The 25,419-nt window shown below is 31.1% G+C and overlaps 3 protein-coding genes across 3 annotated transcripts; all 3 read left to right on the plus strand.

Annotated features, from left to right (window-relative positions):
- The first annotated feature begins 9,104 nt into the window (after positions 1-9,104).
- LOC18051622 (heavy metal-associated isoprenylated plant protein 16) lies at positions 9,105-10,058 on the plus strand. The gene is made up of 3 exons (XM_006447804.2): positions 9,105-9,210; positions 9,324-9,402; positions 9,505-10,058. Exons 1-3 carry the CDS (start codon positions 9,205-9,207, stop codon positions 9,792-9,794), a joined length of 375 nt encoding a protein of 124 aa, XP_006447867.2. The 5' UTR covers positions 9,105-9,204; the 3' UTR covers positions 9,795-10,058.
- Positions 10,059-12,741: 2,683 nt separating this feature from the next.
- LOC18051623 (heavy metal-associated isoprenylated plant protein 46) lies at positions 12,742-13,441 on the plus strand. The gene is made up of 3 exons (XM_006447805.2): positions 12,742-12,747; positions 12,888-12,966; positions 13,143-13,441. The coding sequence occupies exons 1-3, from the start codon at positions 12,742-12,744 to the stop codon at positions 13,439-13,441; spliced, it is 384 nt and encodes a 127-aa protein (XP_006447868.2).
- Positions 13,442-20,507: 7,066 nt separating this feature from the next.
- Positions 20,508-25,352, plus strand: LOC18051624 (subtilisin-like protease SBT5.3). Its single transcript, XM_006447806.2, has 11 exons — positions 20,508-20,677; positions 20,793-20,902; positions 21,013-21,110; positions 21,211-21,375; positions 22,103-22,211; positions 23,037-23,571; positions 23,669-23,766; positions 23,855-24,100; positions 24,181-24,295; positions 24,383-24,596; positions 24,698-25,352. Exons 1-11 carry the CDS (start codon positions 20,588-20,590, stop codon positions 25,237-25,239), a joined length of 2,322 nt encoding a protein of 773 aa, XP_006447869.1. The 5' UTR covers positions 20,508-20,587; the 3' UTR covers positions 25,240-25,352.
- Positions 25,353-25,419: the final 67 nt, after the last annotated feature.

The following is a 25,419-nucleotide window of genomic DNA, read 5'->3' on the forward strand; positions in this document are numbered from 1 at the left end:
TATCGGTCCATATATAGTTATTTATTATGGTAATTATATTAAGAGAATGACTACAGTGTAATATTGTCTTTGTGACTCTGATATATGGTACTCTCATTCTCTTATTGTTAAAAATCTCTAATTTTGAAAGTTTTCATTGTTGACTCTCCCTCCCTAATTTTACATTCTTATCCTTCTCAAATAGGACTTTAAACTCGATATCCTAGCAACTAAAGATTTAGGGGTCTAATGAAAATTAAAAAAGAGTGTAGGGCATATTGTTCCAAACGGTATTGTATTACATATATACTCGTAATTAAATGAACGCTTTTGAAAATTTGAGTGTTTAACGAACACTTTTGAAGGCTAAAGAAAAACTAAAAGAATGCTTTGTAAAAAAAAAAAAATCACATACTTTGGCCAGCACTTTACCCTTTACGAACCGACCCGGTGCGAGCGGAGATTAGTCTGGGTTGTGGTACGGGCTTAGAGATGTCTCTCACAGTTGGAGCCCACTCATGACCACCTCGTGGTTCAGACACAAAAAAAAAACACATTTTGGATGTAACAAATATTTTGAGAACCAATTGGAAATTAATGCCTAAGCCTTGGGACTATAGTTCTAGCTGGGATATGTTATCAACTGAAAGAACTTGATTAATTTCTTCAATAAATATAAGATGATCGGCCATCTTATAATACGGTGATTAGAATTACAGCGTCGTTATCATAATAGATTTAATAAACAATTGGTTGCTTTTGTCAAATAATTAATGCAATGAAAATTTGATGATCTCATCTTGAAGAAGTCGTATCGATCTTTGGATGCATCAATGTTCATTTTCTTCTTTTAGTTCAATAATGGGTAGTTGTTTAGGCGACCTATTATATATGTTAGTCAGATTTTCAAATCTTGCCCACAATCAGTCAGTTTCCGTGATGACGATGATGAAAATAATTGAAGTCACGATGAAGTCACGATGAAATATATTAATTAATTTTCCATAATTTAAAGCATTGAACACTAATTGGGTCTTTGAAATGTTCATAGATTTAATTTGGTATTGTTTGTTAATTTCCCAATTTAAAAACATTTAAGTTCTTTTCGGTTAACAAAGTGAGGCTGCACAATAATTTATTTAATCTTGAAAACCAGCTCAACCGATAGGCACATCTACTGAATTTAAAATTGATTCCGCAATCACTGATCACATAAAATTTCATTCTCAGGATCTCTTAGAAGAAGAATGGCTGCTAATCAGTTTATTAATTAAGTAACATATGAGTTACGTAGGTTATAATGGAATTAATCTTGTACATACTTTTTATGGTTACGTACGTAAGTTTAAAATTTAATTAAGCCTATTGCAATGTTTTGTCCTTTTTCGTAATCTTAATAAAGGTAAGGCAATACATATAATGAGTGGGGTTTGATAAGAGTTCTAAAAGAGTGTGAGGAGCTCGACTCAAAAGTAAGACCATGCGGAAGTGAAACTACAAATAAGGAAACATGGGGGACTCAACTGCAATTTTACCAACCTCTTTGCATATATTATGTTTGGCACCCTAAAATATATGCTTGTCCCGTTATAACCCACATTTGTTCAGTATTCTTCATTATGGTCCTCATTTACTGCCAGCTGAGTTTTATTATGTTATGTTACAGCCTAGTTAAGTTTAGGATTTCTTTATTATGGCCCTCATCAAATCTTGATTCCTCTTGTCAGAATTATTATAAATTATGGGACGAAGTTATATTTTCATTATTATGTTAACCATTTATATATACATGGGTTCCTCGTACTTTAATAAATGAGATGGTGTGTTAGCATTCCCGCACTTAAATAAAGTATAAGAGTTCTCATGACTCAAATATAGGTATATATTAATATATAAAATATTAAAACTTATTTCAAAATTAATTGGTGTTAACACGCATGAGATGACCTAATTTTATTTGAAAGTGTTAGTAACTTAAAAGCTTTTTCAATTTACGTATTTGTATTACACAAGGTTAGTGATAACGTATCGTGTGGAATCCCGATTCATGAGTTGAAACTGTCTTTCGAGGTTGGTGTTCATGAGTTGAAATAGCAATAGCAAAGAACAAAGAAAGAAGCAAAGAAGCGTCACCGTCAACTCGTACATACTCGTTGAGTCAAGTCAAGCATATATTATTACTCAACTGCCTGCCTCATCACCGTCCAAAGAAAATAAACCATCATACTATCTAACATCACTTGGACGACTCTACACTAGCAAATTAAAATTATTTCATTTCAAGTGACGACTAAATACAAGTTTCATTTTTAAATTAATCTGAATGTGAAACAAATTTTAGTAACTATTTGCTTTATTTTCTTTCAAATTAGATGAAGAAATTAATAGTCGCTGTTTTGTTGGGTGAGCTTTTGGTAAACAAATCTTGAAGTAGGTACTACTAGACGATTGAAGTTTAATTACGCTCACTGCAGCTAGTGCTTGAGAGAGCGTACATATTTGGTTCACATGTATGTAATATTTAAGAAAATCAATTAAAAGAAATTAAACAATGAAGAAGTTAATAATACATATAATACTCAATGAACAATATGCATGACTCGGTCGAGTTGACTTGCTGAGTCCATGGCCTAAGTGGTCTTCGTTCTTGTTTTAAGCTGCTTATGTAACAATCATCAATTCAATGTTCAATTTTAGACTACAGAACAAGTCTTAATTAACTGATAATTGAGTAGGAATCTAAATGGTAAATCACAACGTTGTCTATGATCATTGTCAACGGTTTAGATCAAAATTCATTTAAATTAACAACAAGATTGCTCGCATAAACATAATGCCAAACTCAATAATTTTTTAACCCCTTAGTCAATGTTTGGCACGCAAGATTCGATTGCATTTAGATTAGATTAGATTAGTTTGGAATATACATAGTACTCTCTTAGTTTTGTACAAGATAGGATTGGACTGTGTTAAATTAAATTTGAATGAAGTTGTTCATAGATATTTATTGAGAACAATTAAAATTAATTTTAAAATACAACTAATTAAAAATATATGTAATAAATTAGTAATTGGTGTTATAATTATAATAAACAAATTTAAGTTTTTAAATTATACATTTCTATATATATGAGATATACTATTGCCTATAAGATAAATGATTGAAGCTATTTAAATATTTAAATTACTATAGATGATTATTTTTTGTCCTTAATAGTAATTTAATGAATGGTTATTTTTATAATATTTTTTTATGATTTAATTATAGTATGAGGTCATTTGAACCCACCAAATTACTTTCTACAAACAATTGGTCAAAAAACCCGTAGCCTAAATTAAAATTAGACAATGTACACTTCATAATAACAAAAATAACCCCAATTTAATTTATTTTTGAATAATAAATTATTCACCTCTGTTTTTGTAATCAAAATTGATCTTTTATGGACTAGATAAGCTTACAAAGTGTGGACAATAAAAATAAACAAAAAAGTACTTTAAGTTTCTAAAAATTCAACTCTTAATTTGATAGCAATAAACATTGATTTATCTCTTTATTATTCATTTTTGTACTTGTAATGGAAAAAGAATTCTCTACAATTCTGTTATCAATTGCAAACTTACAACTCTCAAATGGGGATTGGTGCTAAATATTAAGTAAGGACGCTCAGATCTTGTTTTTGTGTTTTTTTCTTTTGGTGCTATTTGCCTTTGGTTTTACGGTTAATTGATCATTATGCAATTCTTCATATAATATACTTCTAGTGTTTATACAATTTTTAAATATTCCTCTGCTAAAGGATTCCATAAAAGCCCAATTCATGCCTCGTGAAATAAATGCTAAAACTTGCTTAAATTAAAGGTCTCCAACAACAAATGCGGATGGTAATTCAATTTGATTCCTTTGTTCCATTAATTTTTACATTTTTTTCTTTTTTTTCTTTTTGAATGAATATTATTTGTTTACAATGAAATTATGTTTAGCTTAAAATAAATTTTGAATTTAAATTAGGATGAGAACAAAGAAAAGTATAATTAATTAAGTATATGTCTTGTCCTTAATAGTAAATTATTTATAGGCATTTTAATAATTGAAATTTCTAATTAAAAAATAGTTGCAAAAAGTATTTTTAAGTCAAATAGCCTAATTTTAATTAAAAAGAGCTACTACGTGTATTTTTATTATTTAAATATCCAAAATACTTAATTTATTTTTTGTAAGGGTAAAATTTTGTTAATGGTCAACTCAACAGTATAAGTATTAAAAATTGAAATGAATAGGACTTGAGTGTCAAAATTTAGAAATACTATTTAGTTTCTTTTTTTTATTTTTAACAAAACATAGACTATAGTGCAATTAAACGAAAAAAAAAAAAAGACAAAGCAAGGGGTTACTTATCCTATTGGTATCGTAATTTTGCCCAATTTGATAATTCAAAAGAAAGTGAAAAAGAACTATGCAATCCATGAATTTGATAAGAGGAAAAAAAGTAAAAAGGGTTGTACAATATATTTTAGTACTAAACTCTCAAACTTTGTTTGGGTCAGATGAACTTTATTCAAAATATAGCTTTTCAATTTATTATAAATAAATCTCATTTCTTAGATCTCACGGCCCAAAAATAATGTTAAATGGAGAAAATCAGATGATTATGGAGGAAAGGTGAAGAAGAATGGGAAAATAAAATTATCGCTATACTTATAACTAAATTGTAAATAAGAAAGAATGTAAGGGATTCAATCAAAAAAAGACAAAAGAGGGGTACGGTGTCACAGGGTATCATAGCTTTGTCCAATTCTAATATGAAAGTGCTCAATTAATTTTCATCATATATTAGATGATTCAGGGCCAGTTTGGGAATATTGTAGCTTTTAAAATAATTATTGTTAGTTTTGTTGTAGAAATAATCAGCTATAAAGAGAATCAATTAAGTGTTTAGTAAATTTTATTTTCAATAGTATTGTGAGTTTTGAAAGCAATTATGGACATTTGGTAAATTTTACTGTTAAATTGCTGAGAAAAAATAAATGACTAAAATGTACATAATACAAGATAAAATTTACTTATACATATAAAAACATATACATATAATATTTTTAATTGTGTATTATAATAATTTTTACTAAAAATAAAATTTATAATATATTGATTTTACTTTTTTATTTTTTTATCTTAAAACAATTGATAATTAAATTAATAATATAGTGAAACAAATTTAATAATAATTCGACCAATAAATTGATATTAATAAATTTATATTAATGAATTATGATAAATATTTATTTTGTTTCCAATTTGAATAAGGATAATTTTAGATTTAGTTAATAATTTTAAGGATATTTATAAAATTGTATTAAAAGATAAAATTGATTTTCAAAATTAGAATTTAAAAATTACTCTTTTCTATTTTTTAAAATTAGCTTAGGAAGTGACAAAAATAATTTTAATTTTTTTATTAAATATTAAAATTAACTTTAAAATTTTTAAAATTATTTCTAGAACTCCTAAAAGCGACAATGATTTAGTAAATAATTGGTAGCTTCTGTCAAATTGTTGATGTGATGAAAATTTGATGATCTCATCTTGAAGAAGTCATGTCAATCTTTGCGTGCGTCAATAATGGGTGGTTGTTAGGACAGGCGGCTATATATTTTTCAATTTACAAATTTCGCCTAGAATTAGTCACTTTCCGTAATGATGCCGATGGAAATAGGTGACGTCATGACGAACATTAAAATTGATCGTCAAAATTCGATGCCATGATCTTAATTAATTTGCTATAATTTGAAGCATTGAACAGTAGTTAGGTCTTTGAAACGTTCATATATGTATATATAATTTGGTATTGTTTATTAATTTGCCAATTTAAAAACATTTAAGTTGTTATCACCTGATCTTGAAAATCAGCTCAACCAAGAAGTACATCTACTGAATTTAAAATTTATTTTACAATCCCTGACTACAAAAAAAAAAAAAAAATGATTCTCAGGATCTTTTAAAAGGAGACTGCATGCTAATTGGTTTAGTAGTCAAGTGATTTTAAGAGTTACGTAGGTCACTGGAATTAGTCTTCTACGTACTTTTCATGGTTGCATAAGTCTAAAATTCAATTCAATCAATTATAATGTTTTGTCATTTTCTATGGTTTTCATAAAGGTGAGGCTATAAGCGGGATTTGATAAGTGTTTTATAAAGGTGTGAGGAGCTCAACTCAAGTCTCAATAGGAAGGCCATGTGATGATGTGAAGTGAACTACAAACCCCCAAGTTTCGAAAAGAATAGGGGAACACAAGGGACTGATTTGAATTTTTTTCTAAATTTTATGCATATATTAGTTTGGCCCCCCTAAACTTTATATTTATCCGTTATGAGCCAATGATGTTTCATATTCTTCATTATGGTCCTCATTTTTGGCCATCTGAGTTTTATTATTTCATGTTATAGCCTGGTCAGATTTAGGATTTCTTTGTTAAGACCCTTATCAAACCAAAATCTTAATTCTTCCACTTGTCATAATTATTATAAATTTTAGGAGGAAGTTTATATTTTTATTATTACGTCCCCCATATATTTATGAGTTCCTCTACTTCAATAGATGAGGAACGCCATGTGATATAATAGCATTCCTACACTTAAATAAAGTGTGAGAACCCTCATTAGAAAATAAATTTATATGTGTGTGTATATATATTCTCATAATAATAATTATTATTATTATTTCAAAATTAGTCAATTATGATGTAATAACATGCACGAGACGACCTAATTTTATTAGAAACTGTTGGTAACCAAAAAAACTTTTTCAATTTACCTATTTAAATTACACAAGGTTATTGTAACATTCTAGATCAAAGAATAAAAAACAAGGAACAAAGACAGAATCAAAGAAGCGTCACCGTCAACTCGTAAATACTCGTTGAGTCAAGTCAAGCATATATTATTACAGAACTGCCTGCCTTATCACCGTCCAAAGAAAATGAACCATCATACGATCAGTGGCGGATCTAGAAAAATAATTTACCGGGGGCTAAATTAGATAATAGTAAAATATAAAAAATTAAAATTTTGAATATATAAAATATTTATAATTAGTCTCTACGCATTTTTATATTTTAAAAATGTTATGCAATAGGCTCATTATCAATATTATTAAATTTATTATTTCTTATAGAAACAATCAAACTATCACGTATCCCATCCGATTCCAAAGATGATTCTTCATGAGTTTTATTACTGAAACTGTTCGTTCTACTATTATTATATAAACTGGAAGAATTAACCATATTTTTTAGAATAGAAAATTTTTTAGTAGTGGGCTATCATTATTTTTAATTAAAATATATATTTTTATATTTTTTAAAAATCAAAGTTTAAATTTTATGGGGTTTATATTTTATAGTGACTATTTTAATAAATTTAATGAGGCTAATTAAAAAATTAAAAAAATTCTTTTATTTTTAAATTTTTTTTTTGGCCAGTGGGGGCTTGAGCCCCCACTGGTCATGTGCTGCATCCGCCTCTGCATACGATCCAACATCACTTGAACGAGTCTCTGGACCTACCGTTGACGTGGTTGACTTGAAATTATTTCATTTCAAGTGACGACTAAATACAAGTTTCATTTTTAAATTAATCTGAATGTGAAACAAATTTTAGTAACTATTTGCTTTATTTTCTTTCAAATTAGATGAAGAAATTAATAGTCGCTGTTTTGTTGGGTGAGCTTTTGGTAAACAAATCTTGAAGTACGTACTACTAGACGATTGAAGTTTAATTACGCTCACTGCAGCTAGTGCTTGAGAGAGCATACATATTTGGTTCACATGTATGTAATATTTAAGAAAATCAATTAAAAGAAATTAAACAATGAAGAAGTTAATAATACATATAATACTCAATGAACAATATGCATGACTCGGTCGAGTTGACTTGCTGAGTCCATGGCCTAAGTGGTCCTCGTTCTTGTCTTAAGCTGCTTATGCGACCATCATCAATTCAATGTTCAATTTTAGACTACAGAACAAATCATCATCATCAATTCAATGTTCAATTTTAGACTAGAGAACAAATCTAAACGCGTAATTGAGTAAGAATCCAAATGGTAAATTAGAAACTTGTCTATGATTATTATCAACGGTTTAGATCAAAATTCCTTTAAATTAACAACAAGATTGCCCGCATAAACATAATGTCAAACTTAATAATTTTTTAACCCCTTAGTCAATGATTCGCACTCAGAATTAGATTTTATTGACTAATAGAATTAGATTGGATTAGTCTAGATTATACATAGTACTCTCTTAGTTCTGTACAAGAGAGGATTAAACTCTGTTAAATTAAATTTGAATGAAGTTATTCGTAGATATTTAATGAGGAAAATTAAAATTAATTTTAAAATACAACTAACTAAAAAAACAAATATATAATAAATTAGTAATTGGTAGTTATAATTATAACAAACAAATTTAAATTATTTAAATTTTACATTTTTATATATATGAGATATATTATTGCCTATAAGATAAATGATTAAAGCTACTTAAATATTAAATTAACCATACATCAATTATTTTAAAAATATTTTAGAACATAACCAACCAATGAATAGCATGCTAATGCTTCTTGATAATAATTTTGTTAATATATATAATATGCTATTAACTGAGTATTTTAAAATAAAATAAAATAAAATAAGACGTCATAAATTCACATATAAGTAAATAAGTACTTAAGAATAAATTAATTGACTAATAGCAAATAAATAAATATTTTGAATTATTAAATAAAAAGAGAAGATTTTGATAAATGAACGAAATATATCTTCTTAGTCTAATCAATAGTTTAGAATTAAATGTAAATCTAATACATTTAATCCATTTCTAATTATGCATGCCAAATAAATATTTTGTCCCAAAATTTAATCTAGCTTCGCTACATTGCCATGGACAGAGAAGACTTATCCGAAGATTTCACATTATATGGACCCCATGATGCCACTGGCGAATGTGTACAAACTCAGCAGCCAATACGAGGAAAGCTACACGAAATTTTCCTCAGCTCACTCTGAACCACAAAAAGGCTCTATAAATATTAAATACCAACCAATGCGGCTTAGCATACCCAACAAAGAGTTAACAAAAGCCAAAGCAACAAAGTTAACCATTTTCTCTCAAAGAGCAGGCTTTCTGTTTGCATCATCATCTCCATCAAAACAATTAAAACCCATGACGGTATGAAATTTGGAATTAGTTTTTTTACATGCACTTACGGCCTTATGAGTTTCTTGAATGGGAAACTAATTTTTTTTTTTCTTTTTCTTGGTTTTGTTCATCTGATATTACAGCAAAAGGTTGTGATCAAATTGACATTGGAAGGCCACAAGTCCCGCTCTAAGGCTCTGAAGATCGCCGTCGGCGTTTCAGGTAACAAATACTTTATTTATAACAATTTTATATTAAGCAGAAGCATAACAGTCGCAAACATACAGTGTATCTGGGTACTAAATATATAATTGTTTATTACAGGAGTGGAATCGGCGTCGTTGAAAGGAGACGACAAGAGCCAGATAGAGGTGACTGGAGATGGGATGGACCCTGTTTTGCTGACTAGTTTGCTGAGAAAGAAGGTCGGATATGCAGAGCTGGTGAGCGTTGGTCCCGCCGGTGAGAAGAAAGATGAAAACAAACCAAAGAATCCTGAGGTCAAACCACAACCACCTCAATACTTGCCTCCCTATTACGGCGGGTGGGTGCCTCACTATGATTACCATGTGGTTTCTGCTGATCGATACGCTGACCCCTGCTCCATCATGTGAGAAGAGAAACAGAGACATGACACAGAGGATTTGAGAAATTAAAATTTGCACTGCACTTGGGGTAGTTATAGTGTGACCTTGGGGTTGGAGATGATAGACGAACAAAAAGAAAGAAAGGGAATTGAAATTCTGATGAAGCAAGTTGATTAATTGGTTGCGTTTCCAGGGGAGAAGCATGCAGTTTAATACTGTATTGATATTGTAATTTGTTGTGTGAATATATAAATAATTGATTTACTATTAAAAAAAAAAAACTTTTTTTAATTACTGTGGGAGAAAGTAGAGATCAGCAAAGGTGATGTGAAAATTTGTTAAAATTTTCTAGCTTATTGAAATATAGTGGATTATCTAAATCCTGCAAAAATATCTTTACTCTCTTGGTTTTAATTTTAGGTCTCTTTGAAAGAAGATTACTCCCAAGGACATTCGAGCAATTAGTTATCAATCAATTTTATTTACTTGGCTGTTTAAATTTGATTAGGTATAAAAAATTATGCTTATCCACTTTCCTATTCCCCTACCTTTTTTGAAAGAAAGTCTCTTTAAAAAAAAAAAAAACAAACGTGTGCTCCATCTACACTAATAATAATGGAGGATTTTTTTAATTAAAAACCCCCATGGGGTGTGCGGGCTAAGCATGACTCCCCTACTTGTAAATTAAAAATAAAAAAATATTCGGGGTATATAAACCAAACTCTCTAACTCAAGAAAGAAATAGCCAACAAGAAAAAATTAGCAAAAGTAAATAAAAAAAACAAAGAATAAGCAGGAGAACACTGTAAAGCCTAACGAAAGAAACCGTATGAAAGTGAGATAGCGCACAGAGCGATACTTGCTTCCATTCACTAATTTAAAGTACTTCTTTGAACCAGAGGCACGCGGGCCAGCAACACTAAAGTCGGGGCTAAGGCAAAATTGAGAGTTTGTCCCGAAACCGAACCAAATCAATGTCCACCCTCGTTTGTTAGCTTTCCTCTATTTAGATTACTATACATTACTTACTCCATATTATTTTTATAATAGCTAATAACTCTTTTGGCATAAAATAATTTAAAGGAAAAGAAGTGTAAATCGGTAAATGAGTCATTTACTTAATATTTTATCTTATAAATATAAAATATATATTAATTATAAGTAAAGATACTTAAAAATATCTTATTATTAATTTTTTTCACATCAAAACTTATATTCTTTTTTTAGTATTTTAATTTTTGTTCATACAATTTATTTAATTAATAATAAATATGAATAAAAGTGTATTTGAAAATAAAGATAACACTATAAAGTTATGATGTCAGGAAGATTATTGATTATTAAACTACAGATAAGTGATATTTACTAATTGCAGTAGGGGGATAAATTGTATTTTATAATTTCAGTAGAAAAAATTGAGAATCTCTTTTTTTTTTTTATTGCAGCAAAGAACTTATTAAAACAGTCTTAATGATTGTTCATAATCTCTGAATTAAGGGTTCATTATTGGCTCGATAATGCTGAAATTAGGCGAAATTTTTTGAGATTACGCCATTCGTTCTCGCTCTTGATTGTTGAAGTAATTTTATTCTCAAAAAATGCACCAAATTCAAGAGGAATTTATTAGCAAATAAAACTTACACCACAAAACAATAAACTATTTTAAAGTTGAGAAAAGTTATAATTTGGAAGGCGACAAGAGTCATGCCACATAACCTTCGAAAATCTTTCTCAAAAGAAATATTATCATTTTATTACCTTTTTTTTAAATATCACTTTACCATCAAAATTTTATAATAATTACTTTTTCTCACCTAATATTTTAGCTTTTATCATTTTATCACCAATCTATTATCTGTGAAGAAACTATTGATATCACAGCTGTACTTCAGGAACTTCAATCTATTAAGCCAAAAGTATTAAAATATTTTTAATTTTATCAATTAATTATTTTAGATATATAAACTAATTAACTAATATAAGCATTATTACTCTATCTATAATTAATTTTATATTATTTTATTTTAGAGGATTAAATAGCATTTACAGATCTTAGGGATAAAACAGATTTTTAATCAAAGTTTTGTTAAAAGTTCTATTATTTTTAACGATAAAAATTAAAATATTAAGTGGAAAAAATAATTGCTTAAAAATTTTAATGATAAAGTAACATATTAAAAAAATTAAGTGATAAAATGATAATATCTTTTTTTTAAAAAAAAAAAACTACTTGGACTATTTCACCCACTTTTGCCAAATACAAAATTAGTTTTACAATGACTTTGAGACTGTAAAGCTAAATGAATGAAGACAAATTAGGGATGGTTAACATGTCAAACGTCATCGACCTTTTGTTTGTTCATTATCATATTTGGTGGTCATAATTTAATACTAATTGCTAAGTTCACTAGTTAGTCTTTCCACATGCCTTCGTTTTCCATTGCATAGTCAAAGTCATAATGTGAACATTTCTGGTCTCATTCATTTCCTACTTATTTAATTAAATAGGAACATTGCCACTTCAGTTTTTTAATTGGTAGATATCATAATGAATCTTAAACGAAAGAAATTTATCAATAGTCTTAAATCCATTTGGCTATATAATAATGTTGTGCAGATCCAGTCCCAATTTAACAACGAAAATTTATATAATTCTGAAGAACCTACTACAATTAATGATGTTTTTATTATGGGAAAAAATTCTTCATGTTATTATTAGGTTGAATAAAAATTTGATTTCTAGAAAGCAAAGTGTATGCTTTTAATTTTGAATAGTTGGAATGAAGGTACAATGAATTTAAGTTGTCATTATCTTTGAGATCACCAAGAAATTGCCCTCTATACGACTTCTGAAGTAGAACCACAAGAGGCGCTATATAAATGCACAATAATAGCCAACAGCCCAACACAGCTCCAAGCCTTCAAACCTCCTAAAGAAATCAAGAATCAAAACAATTTCCAACAGAGCAAGACCATGAAGGTATAAAACCTTGTGATAATTAAACTAATTATGTGTACAAAGTTAAAATATCAAAAATTATTGTGTTCATAAGTGTTTGTTGCGTGTTAAAGTTTAGTCAATATTTGCTGTTCTTTATAACTTTGGTTTAATTGTTGCAGCAAAAGATGGTGATCAAAGTTTATATGAATAAGCACAAGTCCCGCTCGAAGGCCCTGAAGGTCGCAGTTGGATTTTCAGGTAAAATAATCGTTTTCTAATGCCGACATCTTTTTACAAACTTGTACATTGGTAGTAGCAATCCAGTGTCAAATTGCGACCAATTATGCACGAGTCCGCATTAATTAACTATTACTTAGTTTTCATATATTTGAAATCCGCAATGATTATGTCATGGTTCATTTCTTCATGCTTAGGTGTGGAATCAGTGGCATTGAAAGGAGACGACATGAGCCAAATAGAGGTGACGGGAGACGGGGTAGATGCGGTTGCGCTCACGACTTCGTTAAGAAAGAAGGTGGGTTATGCGGAGGTGGTGAGCGTCGGCGCTGCTGGTGCTGGTGCTGGTGCTGGTGAACAGAGCATGGATGATGAAAAAATTGAGGCCAATCCGGAGCCAGTGGTGTGGCCTAATTATCATGTTGCGGCGCCACTGCCTCATTACGATGTTTGCGTGGTTAGAGACTATGACCCCTACAGTTGCTCCATCCTGTAAAAACAAATATACATATACACATACACAGCGAGCCACATACAGGGACGCTGAGAAACAGAGTTAGCTAAATTCGGAGAGATTGGAATTCATAGCGTGGAGGAGCAATCAGTCCAGATGAACCAATAATTCTCAAGTGTGGATGTTTACACGTTAGAAATATTCAGATTTAATGCTATAAACCGTAGTTTTAGCATCTATGCTTCATTGTATAGCGTCAAATGATCTGAGTTTCACAACATGCGAACACTTTCCATAGAAATTATATCAAAAGACTATTAGCTCTATCGTACCAACCTTTCATCTGATTAATCGGAGGGCGGGCATTGGTGCGTCTATCTGCATGGCTCCTCTGATGCCAACTAATGAGAAATCGACACATGTCGACAAGCTTCTTACTTGGCATCCAGGGAGCCAGGCAGATCAAAGCGTATCCTGCAAAACTCAAATCAAGCAGTTAAAATTTTGTCAGCTGAATAAATCAATTAAGCAAATGCTCCCCTGAGCTATATCTGGAAATTTTTTATGACTCCACTTTCTACGTAGCCAAACACTCACTTCACTTTCGCTTTTGATTTGAGATTCTAGTTTTGCTTAAACTGGGATTTTAAAGACAAATGAAGTAAGCAAAGACAACAGAAAATACAGAGATAAGAGATGGAGTGTAAATCGAGACGGCCACTATTACTAGGAGCATCATTACTTTATTACTAGACAATTAATACTTTCAATAATAGTCCGTTATTAGCTTCAATAATGCTAAAATTAAACCCCAATTCTTGCTTTTTGGAGGATTAAACACTTTTGTCTCTTTCTAATAATATAAAAAATGTGGACCTGCGTGTCTGCATCACTGCGTGTTAGGGATGGTTGATGATAACAACGTGGGGGTGAGTCAAATCAAGTCCATGACGGCCTTTTGACCTGTATTAGACGGAGCCAGAGCCAGCGCATGGGACAAATTACTGCCTCGTTCTGGGTGGTTTAACGGATTTTCTTACGGCCGTTTGAGGGCCTATTTTTTTAAATTTAAAAAAACATTGCTCATAGGAGATTGACAGCTTGGCTTTTGGGACCCATTCGCGTGCCGGAACTACCACGTGCTCTCCGGCTGTGGGCTTGAAGTTTTTGACCCTGATTTGACAAGGCCCATTGGTCCACCCTGTCTCTGGGTAAAGATTGACCCTACTGGCACCCGTTCTTTTCTCTTTTAAAACCCCTACTGCTTTGCATTTATAATTTTATCCTTTTTATTTTAAAATGTGTAAGAGATTTAAAACCTATCTAATTAAACCCGCCTCTGGTTTTGCTCTTGTTTTCTTTCTCCATCACAAACTCTTTAAATCTACAAGGTTTACAAACAAAAAACAAGGCAATTAAAAAAGTAAGAATTTGATTTAAAATAAGTTTACTCACTTATTTACAATTTTTTTTTTTTGGGGAAATATAGTTTTGTCATAGATTATTAACTTTTTGAACATGTTAGAGAACAATCATATTTTGTGCCCATTTTGTTTCTTTTTGAAATGGAATGAGAGAATCAATCATTGGTGTTTACAGAGGAAGAAAATCTGCTGAGAGATGATATTCCAAGAAGATTGAAATGGGGGAGAGAGAGAGTCACTCACATGGTTTATTAAGGAAGTTTAACAATGAAGGTTATTTTATGAATTAAATAGGACATAAAGAGTGGGACTATTTTACCTCACCAAATTATTCACTATATCTACCTTTAAAAAATAATTGTTAATTATTAAAATATTTCTAAATCAAATTATAATTATCGTGTGTGTATATAAATTTTACTCTTTGAATCCATCTTTATATTCAAATAGTGATTTTTATCTCTGTGTTTGTAATTTTTTTTTTTCCGATTAGAACTCGCCTAGAATTTGCACCTCTTTAGAATGAAAATATGAGGAAGAGAGTTCACAATTGTATGTACCTATGTATGCAAGGGAAAACGAGTTGTCCGGTGAATTTAAAAAAAAATCATAAAAAATCAATACCAACACTTGGGAGGGGAAAAAAAATTAGTATTCCTTAAAAAACAAAAATGTTCCCAACGCAAACGAAACTCGTCACTCGTTTCTCTTCCTACGACTGTAAGTTCTACCTAAAGCATTAAAATAATTTTTATCTCCATGAGAGAATGTCTCTCTGTCATGAAATCTAGATGTTTAATCGTCCTCTATTATCATCATCGTCACAAAGCTAGAGACATATGCTACAATATATGAAAAAAAAGGTCTCACTTATTGAATATGAAAAATAAAAAATGCAACAAATAATTTTCCTTTTACGAATTCTGGTATTGCTCCAGCGACATGAATATTGAGTTGTTTGGTGGGTTTAAACTATCCCACCCGAACACAATTAAAAAATAAGTTCGAAAAGGATAATAAAGGGGTGGTAATAGCATCACGAGTAAATAAGGTAAAACTTATATAGTTTCTCTCAGTGGACCATTATAGGGTCAAGGCCTAAGCAAATATGAAAACTTTTTAAGTACGTTTTTGGTATTGCCTTTTGTAAAGGTCATATGTGCTTTTTTTATAAAATAATAATAATAATTTGTGGTGTTTTGTTAATTTTGAAATATAAATTTTTTGAGCTCTCTAAAAACTATTGTGTCTTTATTATTAAAAGTTCAAATTAATATTAGAGACAAAATAGCTTCTCATTTTTATATATAATGTTAAAAATAAACCTACATAATTTTATTAATTTCATGTACGTGTGTGTGTATAAAGTTGTTGACGAACACAGCATAAGTTGTTTTTTTTTTTTTTAATTTTTTGCTTTTTTTGAATTATTGGACTTGCTGTTGCCGGTTGCCTTCTGTCTTTATTTCGGTCTTGCTCTTTTTTGTTCCTGGAAATGAAATTCTATGTTTTATATGTACACTATTATTTTTCATTTGACATTCTTTTTATCTTTGCTTTATATGTGCATTGTTTTTTTTTATGTAATAATAATTGATACCGTTTGTCTAGAACTATATATTTGGAAGACTATATTATTGTTGTGGGGTAATTTTTACTTTTCTCCCCTAAACTTTGGGCCTTCTACACTTAGATGACCAAGATCCATTTATTAGTAGTAAATACCCCCCTATGAAATGCAAACGGTAATTCTCATATGGTTAGTTATGGGCAATTTGGTAATCTAATTTGACAAGCATAACTTTTGCGCATTTTGATTGACATGAGCACAGTGAATTGTCAAATCATTACGAAAAAATGGTGTCTTGTAAATATGCATAAAAATAAAAAATTGTCAAAAAATTCAAAGCTTAGATCTTCCTCTCTTTTCTCTCAAATTGATCGTTTCTCTTTCATGAAGCTTAGCCGAGAGCTCTGTTTAGAAGGTTAAAAAAATCTTTATTTCTAACAAAGCAGTATCTATTACTTGTCTAAAGTGAAGAAGAAACATCAAACCTACATCATGTACCGTTCTGAATTTCGCCAATACCCGAAAGACTTGAATCGCTATGTTGAAACTAATAATAGGTTAGTTTTGAACAAAGCTTTTTTTTTTCTTTTTTCTTTTTTGGGTTCCATTTAGAGTGTAATGATACTATGTGAGTTGTTTGTAAATGTCAAGTGGATGCTTCATTCTTTATTTATTGACACATCTTTGATAATGTTTGTGGAACTGTGAAGTATAAAATCGAGAAAAAATTTTCCAACATAAAATATGTGCCATTTTGGGTATTTTGAAAGCATATGGTTTCAACTTATATGATAGATTGTGCATTTGATTTATGCCATGTAATATTCATGATGTACTTTTTTAATTGAGTTTTAATAGGCATGAAAAATGTTGGAAAGTATAAACAAATTTTTTTGGTCTTAATGACAGTTATACAAAGTTGAAAAATTGAAGTTTAAAACACTTAATGATAATTGTTTTTAATTGCATAATGTAAGATATGCCTCAATAGTCTTAAATTAGATAATTGATAATATGTTATTCCGACAAATTGAAATGTTTTCATATAGAATGATAAGTCTCTTTAAGTTAGTTAGATGGTGTTGAATCTGTATAGTTCTGTTATGTACTAAATTTGTTGGCATCTAATAGATGATATGCTGCATTTTTGTGTTATTATCAATCACCTACGCTTTGCATTTTCTATTTACTAAATTTTAGCTTTTTCTTTAACATTGATTTCCATTAACTTGACTCCTCCATTTCATACTACCTTTATTATATCAATTCTTCTTGTTGGTTACTGCACTTGAGCCCTCTGAATCCATGTTGTTGAGATTGAAAGATTGAGACTTTGAGAGAAATGTAGTTGAGTTTGCAAAGTGTTGAGAGGAAGTAGTGATGTTTGTAAACAAGGCTCTGAATTTAAGCCTTTAAATAGGTAAATATGTGGCAATGTGACTGTTGGGATCCAACGATCAAATTGCAATCATGAGTACTTCTTTTAACTTGACCTAAACTTTTGACCTTTTTAAATGAGTATTTTGGTTAATGTAACTTATGATTAGGATTAGAATTATCCTTTTATTTGTTGAATGCAATTGTAAATAATCTAAATTTAAGGGGTATAATGGTAATATTATGGTTGTTATAATTTTCACGCCCAATGTATGAGATGTGAAAGTTCTTGAAAATCCAACTAGGGCATTTCAATTTTTTTAAATTTAACTAACAGTCAAGCACAAAATTAATTGATGATAAGGGGGTCTTTACTAGTAAATAGATCTTGGCCATTTAAGTGCAAAAAACCCAAAACTCAAGGGAGGAAAGTAAAAATTATCCTATTATTGTGTTTTAAATTTTGAACACGAAAGATATTATTGGTTGATTTTTCTTATCAATTGATAGTTTGGTGTATTTTATTAAAATTGGATGATTACGGAGTTAAATCTTTTATATATTTTTATTGGTAATTTAATTTCTGAAAAATAATTTTAGTAATATAAAACTAAACATACCAATAGTTTAAAACAACTTTTTTAATTGACAACCGAACACTATATTCCATTGGCCAACCAGATATCTTTATGCTAGTATGTAGGATGACTAGGATGAATATATATATGCGAATATAATTCGGTGCAGAGAAAATAATGATTTCTAAAATTTTGACACTATATTCCATTGGTCAACAAAACCCTGTACACGTTGACCGTGCCCTAATAATGGTCACAGTTTATTCGCAGTTGCTCAATTCCATAAAAAAGTGACATGACCAGGTTGGGCATAAAATTATAATCGCGAGAAATCCAAATTTGACAGGATGAATTCCACAATGAATTTTTCCCTTTACCTTATCATCCCATATACATATAGATAGTCAAATCCACGTGTCTCTGTATTTACCTACGTTGGAATGTTTGATCAAAATTGAATCCCTATCTATTACTATCAGCCTATTTCTTCTCTTCATTTTTACTAATCAATATACTCTTTTAAAATACAAATTAACTACTTTCAATCATTGAAATTTTAGATAACCCCCTCAATAATTCATCTAAATTAAAATTTACCATTTGGGAGTGTAACATACTATTTTAAAACTTGCGACGAGACGAATTAAATCTCAAAACTGTTATTGTTGTTATGTCTTGTGATCGAGTTGAAATTTCTATTTATTTTCTAATTATTTTACTGTTTTAAATTATTTTTCTATTTTTTATTTTTTTTGAGATTTTTATCTTTTTTTTAGATATCATTTTTGGGTACCGTTTCTTTTATTTCTCATATTTAGACTAGGGAAATTTTGTTATAAAATAATATTTTGAATTTGTTTATTCTAGTATATTCTCGATATTAATCGTTAGTATAAAAAGCCTAAAATTTTAGTTTTAATTATTCAAACTTGTCAATAATATTTTCATGATTGAGAAAACCCATGAATGATGCATTACTTGAATGAAATCTCTTGGAATATTACTTGAAAATTGTTTGGAAAAACCCATATGTAACTTGAGATATATTTGATTTTGGGTTTGTTTACTTATCACAATGTTTAATTAGAATCAAACACGAAAATTTTGAGTTCATTATAATTTTACGCACACAATAAAGATAAGGCAACTTACAGGCCCTTGATGAGTTGGCTAGAGGTGGGCCCGGCCTAGTTTTGCCCATAACTTATGGTAAAGAAGCCTAAGTTTTGCATGTGGCAGTTAGTGATTGGTCAATTATGTTTGCTATACTAGTACACTATTTTGGCAACTAGCACACGAGCTTTAGCCTTTGGCTATATAAAAATGGGAAAGGAAAGGTTGAGATATTTGAGATTCTTGCTTTGCTTACACCGTATCTTCTTCAAAGTCAGAACATTTCACGTTCAAAATTTGACTCATAAAATTTCTCTGTGCAGGTCTTTGCAAAATTATAGACGTAAATATAATTTTAAGAACATTTCAATCTTAGAATTACATTAACATGTGCCCTAACTCACATGTTAAATAAGAGGAGAGATTATATTATCCATCTTATTAGATATTCGTCAAGATCTCGTTAATAACTTTTTATAACATTGATCTCCATTTCTAATTTTTTTTTTTAACAAAAAAAGGAAAAACTTATGAGCTTATTTTAGAGAGTAAGAAAGGTTAGAATAATTTAAAAAAAAAATTGAGTAACTTGTTTTTTAAGGATAAGGGTTGTGATTCCTTAACATATAACCTAAAGCGCACACTTAGAAATCACATTAGTAATGACATAACATTATACTAAAATAGTATCATATTGACTGTTGAGTGTAACTTTTAGGATGATGATGACATGTTAAGGTTTCCGTTTGGGATTGAGGTACTGTAGCTTTTAAGCTACAGCTGCTGTGGAAAAAAAGTTGTAACTATCAAACAAAAATTAATAATATGCAGTAAATATAAATTTTAATTAATAATTTTGACAAAATTATTAAAGATACAATAAATTTTTCATTATATAAGTGAAAAATTATATCAACATAACTTACAAGTTATAACAATTAGTATTTACCAAACACTTTAGTGCAACCTCAATCCTAAACGCACCCTAATCATACCCAGCTCAAACTGCTATCCTCTGTTCCATTATTGTGTGTATAAAAAGAAATGAGACCTTACAAAAACGGAGGAGAAGCAGACCAGCACAATACCAACAACAAAGTAGCAAAGCAACTAGCAGTAGCAAGCAATGAGGATTTTCATTTTAAATCCTTCCCTTTTCCTCTTATCCTGTCTTTTCTTTTCTCTATGCTACAGACCCACCATTGCTGCCAAAAAGGTAAGCATTTTAATCCTCTTACTCCCTCCATTATTAGTGATTTAAAAAAAAAAATTAGAAACTTTCTCTTTGCAGCCAATGTTGCTAATGATTTCATAATCTTTCTTGTATCTAGTCTTATGTTGTTTACTTAGGTGCGCACTCTCATGGACCTGAATTATCAGCTGTTGATCTACATCGAGTCACTGAGTCTCACTATGAGTTTCTTGGGTCATTTTTGCATGGGTAATGAATTTAAGTTCAAGAAAAATTGGTCATATGATATATCTATCTATTTGCACGTCTCTTATTCGGATCCAATTTGAGTGACATAATTGTTTCAACTTCATAAACAGTAATGACAATCCTGAAGATGCAATCTTTTACTCATACACTAGACACATCAATGGTTTTGCTGCAAAGCTAGATGATGCTGTAGCAGCTGAGATTGCAAGTGAGAAACCGAAACAGGGCTCCTCTGTTTCATCTCTGTTCTTGCATTTTTGTGTTGTTTCTTGATGAGTAACTGGCTTTTGATTCTTTACATAATGCAGAACATCCAAAAGTTGTTTCGGTTTTCTTGAATCAAGGAAGAAAATTACACACAACACATTCATGGGAATTTCTTGGACTCGAGCGCAACGGCAGAGTTGAATCAAACTCAATCTGGAAGAAGGCAAGATATGGTGAAGATACCATTATTGGAAATCTTGATACTGGTGAGTTCTAGTTTTTGTTTTTTGGAAAAATAAAATAAAATTATTTGACCATTTTAGTTTACTATATAATTTTTTTATATTAATATAATTTATCTATACTACATGACAGCCACTAGATCTAACATATGGTATAATTATTAAATTAGAGTTCCGATTTTTTGACTCTATCCATGCGTGGAAAGAAAGATAATTCACCATAATATGACTGAGAAAATTGAAAACGATGTTTTGATTGTTAATAATTTGATACAGTATAAACTTGAAATTCATATGAACCATGTTTGTAGACAAACTCTCCTTTTTGACTAATCCAAGTTCACCAATGACAAAATTATTTGATTTAGTGGTTTCTAGATGTTTAATATATTCAACTTTAGACAACCACTTTCGGAAAAAATGATCGAGCTGTTGCAGAATAAAGAATTCTTCTCCTTATGTAACTTGAAATTAAATTCTTACTTTTTAGGTTTGCATCAGAGCCAAGACCCTGTGCAAACTCTAATTTATCAACTTAAGCTGTTGGGTCTAATGGTTTCTTTAATCCATAGTGGGAACTTACATGATTGATTTCTTGTTGGAAAAATGGTCCAGATACATATATGTTATTATGAAACACTATATGATATCAGGTGTGCCAATTTATTATTTCTTTCTCTTTCACTATCAAGTTTGACATTCTGTTATAGGAATCACTTTTGCTTCAATGGGGATTATTGTGTTGTGTTAGGTGTCTGGCCTGAATCAAAAAGCTTTAGTGATGAAGGCTTGGGACCGATTCCATCAAAGTGGAAAGGAATTTGTGAAAATGACAAAGATGCGAAGTTTCTTTGCAACAGGTTTTTCTCATTCATTCCTATACGTTTCCATGCTTATGCACTAGTGCTTTTCTTGTTGAAACCTTTTGTCCATTCCATGAATGGATAAGAATTATTCTCAAAACCCTTTTTGCATCTTTATTGAATTTGAATCCTCACCCTTTAATACCCTTTTTGTCAATGGGGTTAATTTTTATGTTAAAAATTTCTCAAATAGTAGCTTTCATCAATTTGCATTGTAATTGGTCCCCAACACTTTGTTTATGGAATCAATTAAGATTAAACTCTCATAATGAAGGATCTTAAATCTCCTTTCTCTGCGGGTAGGAGTGGTACCACAAAACAAATTCATTTGAAAATTTCTCATAAAGCTGAAGCTTACTTTGATAACATAAATGATCACTATTCATTCTTCCTACAAAAAAAGCAATGAATACAAGATTAAAATAATAATAATAGTAATTAGCACATCTATCTTGCTGCTTTGACAAGTCTAATAGTTTAGTTGTAAAAAAATAATAGTAATTAGCACATCTATCTTGCTGCTTTGACAAGTCTAATATTTTAGTTGTGGAAAGTCAATCCCTTGTTTTTTAATCCGTCGGTTGAGGATAAATCTTAATTTTATGAATTCAATGCAAATCTCACATACTATTGACTTGGATTCAGTTCTAGCTGGCATGATTAATTATGATTTAATTAAAGCGTCGTCAATTTTGCTATTTTATATGCAAGTTGAGATACTAGGCAGAATTGTTCATGTTTCTACTGTAAATTGACTAAAATATTACAGGTCATTTGGGGATTGAAAATTGTAATTTAATTTTATTGGTATGTGCCCTGAAGGAAGCTAATAGGAGCAAGATACTTCAACAAAGGCTACGCAGCTGCTGTTGGACCACTCAACTCTTCCTTTGATACACCGCGCGACAAAGATGGCCATGGAACACACACATTGTCAACAGCTGGCGGTAACTTCGTAGCCAAGGCAAGTGTTTTCGGCTTGGGCAAAGGAACAGCAAAAGGAGGATCACCGAAAGCCAGAGTAGCAGCTTACAAAGTTTGCTGGCCGCCTGTGACGGGGAACGAATGCTATGATGCCGATATATTGGCAGCCTTTGATATGGCCATTCACGATGGCGTTGATGTGTTGTCTGTTTCTCTCGGTGGCGGGCCCTCCAAATTTTTCAATGACAGCACTGCAATTGGTTCTTTTCATGCTGTTAAGCATGGAATGGTTGTCATTTGTTCTGCGGGTAATTCTGGTCCTACTGATAGCACTGTGTCAAATATTGCGCCTTGGCAAATCACAGTTGGCGCTAGCACAATGGATAGAGATTTTCCGAGCTATGTTGTAGTTAGCAATAACAAACGCTACAAGGTTAATGACTTTCCTTTCTTTTTCGATGCTTGAAATTAATCTTTGAGCATATTTTAAAGAACGTGAACTTATATATTAACATACTTTGACTCTGAAGGGGCAAAGCTTATCATCTAAAGGCTTACCGCGCAACAAGTTATTCCCACTAATCAGCGCAGCAGATGCTAAAGCAGCTAATGCATCAACTGAAGTCGCGTGAGAACATAATAATTTTAACTACATTGGTATCTTATGTAGCATGTAAAAAGATGTGGATTAACTACCTAATTATTTCACATTGCAGCCTACTATGCGAGGCAGGAACACTTGATCCTAAGAAGGTGAAAGGAAAGATCTTGGTATGCCTTCGCGGAGATAATGCGAGGATAGATAAGGGACAGCAAGCGCTCTTGGCTGGTGCTGTAGGCATGGTTCTTGCAAACGCCCTAGAAAATGGGAATGAGCTATTAGCCGATCCTCATCTCCTTCCTGCTTCACATGTCAACTACACCGATGGCGCTGATTTATTTAGATATGTCAATTCAACCAAGTAAGATGGCAGAATTTCTCAGCATTTCATTCGCTTCCGGGGGACAACTGTTACTATAATTTGATTTCTATTTCGAACAGGCGTCCTGTTGGTTACCTTACCCGTGCAACCACAGAACTCGGATTAAAGCCAGCTCCAATCATGGCAGCCTTTTCATCAAAAGGACCAAGCTCTATTGCCCCAGAGATCCTTAAGGTACTATAATATCAATGGCAAATAAAATTTCTTCAAACTTTTGTGTCATTTAAATTAAATAACTCGTTACCATAATTTTATGTACAGCCTGATATCACTGCACCAGGAGTGACAATTATAGCTGCCTATACTGAAGCAGTAGGGCCAACAAATGAAGATTACGACAGGCGTCGGATTCCATTTAACGCTCTCTCAGGAACTTCAATGTCATGTCCTCATGTTTCTGGCATTGTTGGTCTACTCAAAACTCTCCACCCTGAATGGAGTCCTGCAGCAATTAAATCAGCCATCATGACCACAGGTACATGAAAACCAGTCCCTTAGTGATCACATGATGCTTGGTTTCAGCTTCAAGTGCCGAAAACTCGATTTTGATCCCTTGCTTTGCCCTCTGTTTCACAGCATCAATACAAGATAATAATAAGGGACAAATTCTAAATGCTTCGTCTTACAAAGCAACACCTTTTAGCTATGGAGCAGGGCATATACAACCAAACCTTGCAATGGATCCTGGGTTGGTTTACGACTTAACTGAGAATGATTACTTGAATTTTCTTTGTGCTTTGGGATACAACAAGACACAAATTGCACTCTTCTCAGACAAGACCTATAGATGCCCCGAGTATGTTAGTACAGCCAACTTCAACTACCCTTCAATCACAGTCCCCAAACTCTCCGGCTCAATCATAGTGTCACGAACAGTAAGGAATGTTGGTTCTCCGGGAACTTACATAGCTCGTGTCAGAAATCCGAAAGGAATCTCAGTATCTGTTGAACCGAGGAGCTTGAAGTTCTTAAGGGTTGGAGAAGAGAAGAATTTCAAAGTCACCATTAAGTTTAGAAAGGTCAGAGCTGCAACTAAGGACTATGTATTTGGGGACTTGGTATGGGCAGATGATAAACAACACCAAGTAAGGAGTCCCATAGTGGTGAACCCTGCCTAAGAGCTGGACTAAGCCTTTAATTTCTCTGATAATGGCTATAAGAAAGCCTTATTAATGTTTTATTTCCATTCTTCAGCTATGTTGCTGACTTGCTATGTTTCTGTTATGCTAATTAATTACAATAATTAATGGTTAGCAAAAGAGAAAAATCTAGTTGACAAAAGTAACTTCTTTCCCTCC

Source organism: Citrus clementina, unplaced genomic scaffold, assembly GCF_000493195.1.
Source record: "Citrus clementina cultivar Clemenules unplaced genomic scaffold, Citrus_clementina_v1.0 scaffold_2, whole genome shotgun sequence".
Taxonomy (NCBI): Eukaryota; Viridiplantae; Streptophyta; class Magnoliopsida; order Sapindales; family Rutaceae; genus Citrus; species Citrus x clementina.

Bases quoted from the DNA above. Each gene is read 5' to 3' on its own strand.
- LOC18051622 (XM_006447804.2), top strand. The intron at 9,403-9,504 runs GTAACAAATACT...TGTTTATTACAG, and splicing joins GATCGCCGTCGGCGTTTCAG to GAGTGGAATCGGCGTCGTTG.
- LOC18051623 (XM_006447805.2), top strand. The intron at 12,967-13,142 runs GTAAAATAATCG...CTTCATGCTTAG, and splicing joins GGTCGCAGTTGGATTTTCAG to GTGTGGAATCAGTGGCATTG.
- LOC18051624 (XM_006447806.2), top strand. From the start codon at position 20,588: ATGAGGATTTTCATTTTAAATCCTTCCCTTTTCCTCTTATCCTGTCTT. The intron at 20,903-21,012 runs GTAATGAATTTA...CTTCATAAACAG, and splicing joins CTTGGGTCATTTTTGCATGG to TAATGACAATCCTGAAGATG. The intron at 23,572-23,668 runs GTTAATGACTTT...TTGACTCTGAAG, and splicing joins GCAATAACAAACGCTACAAG to GGGCAAAGCTTATCATCTAA.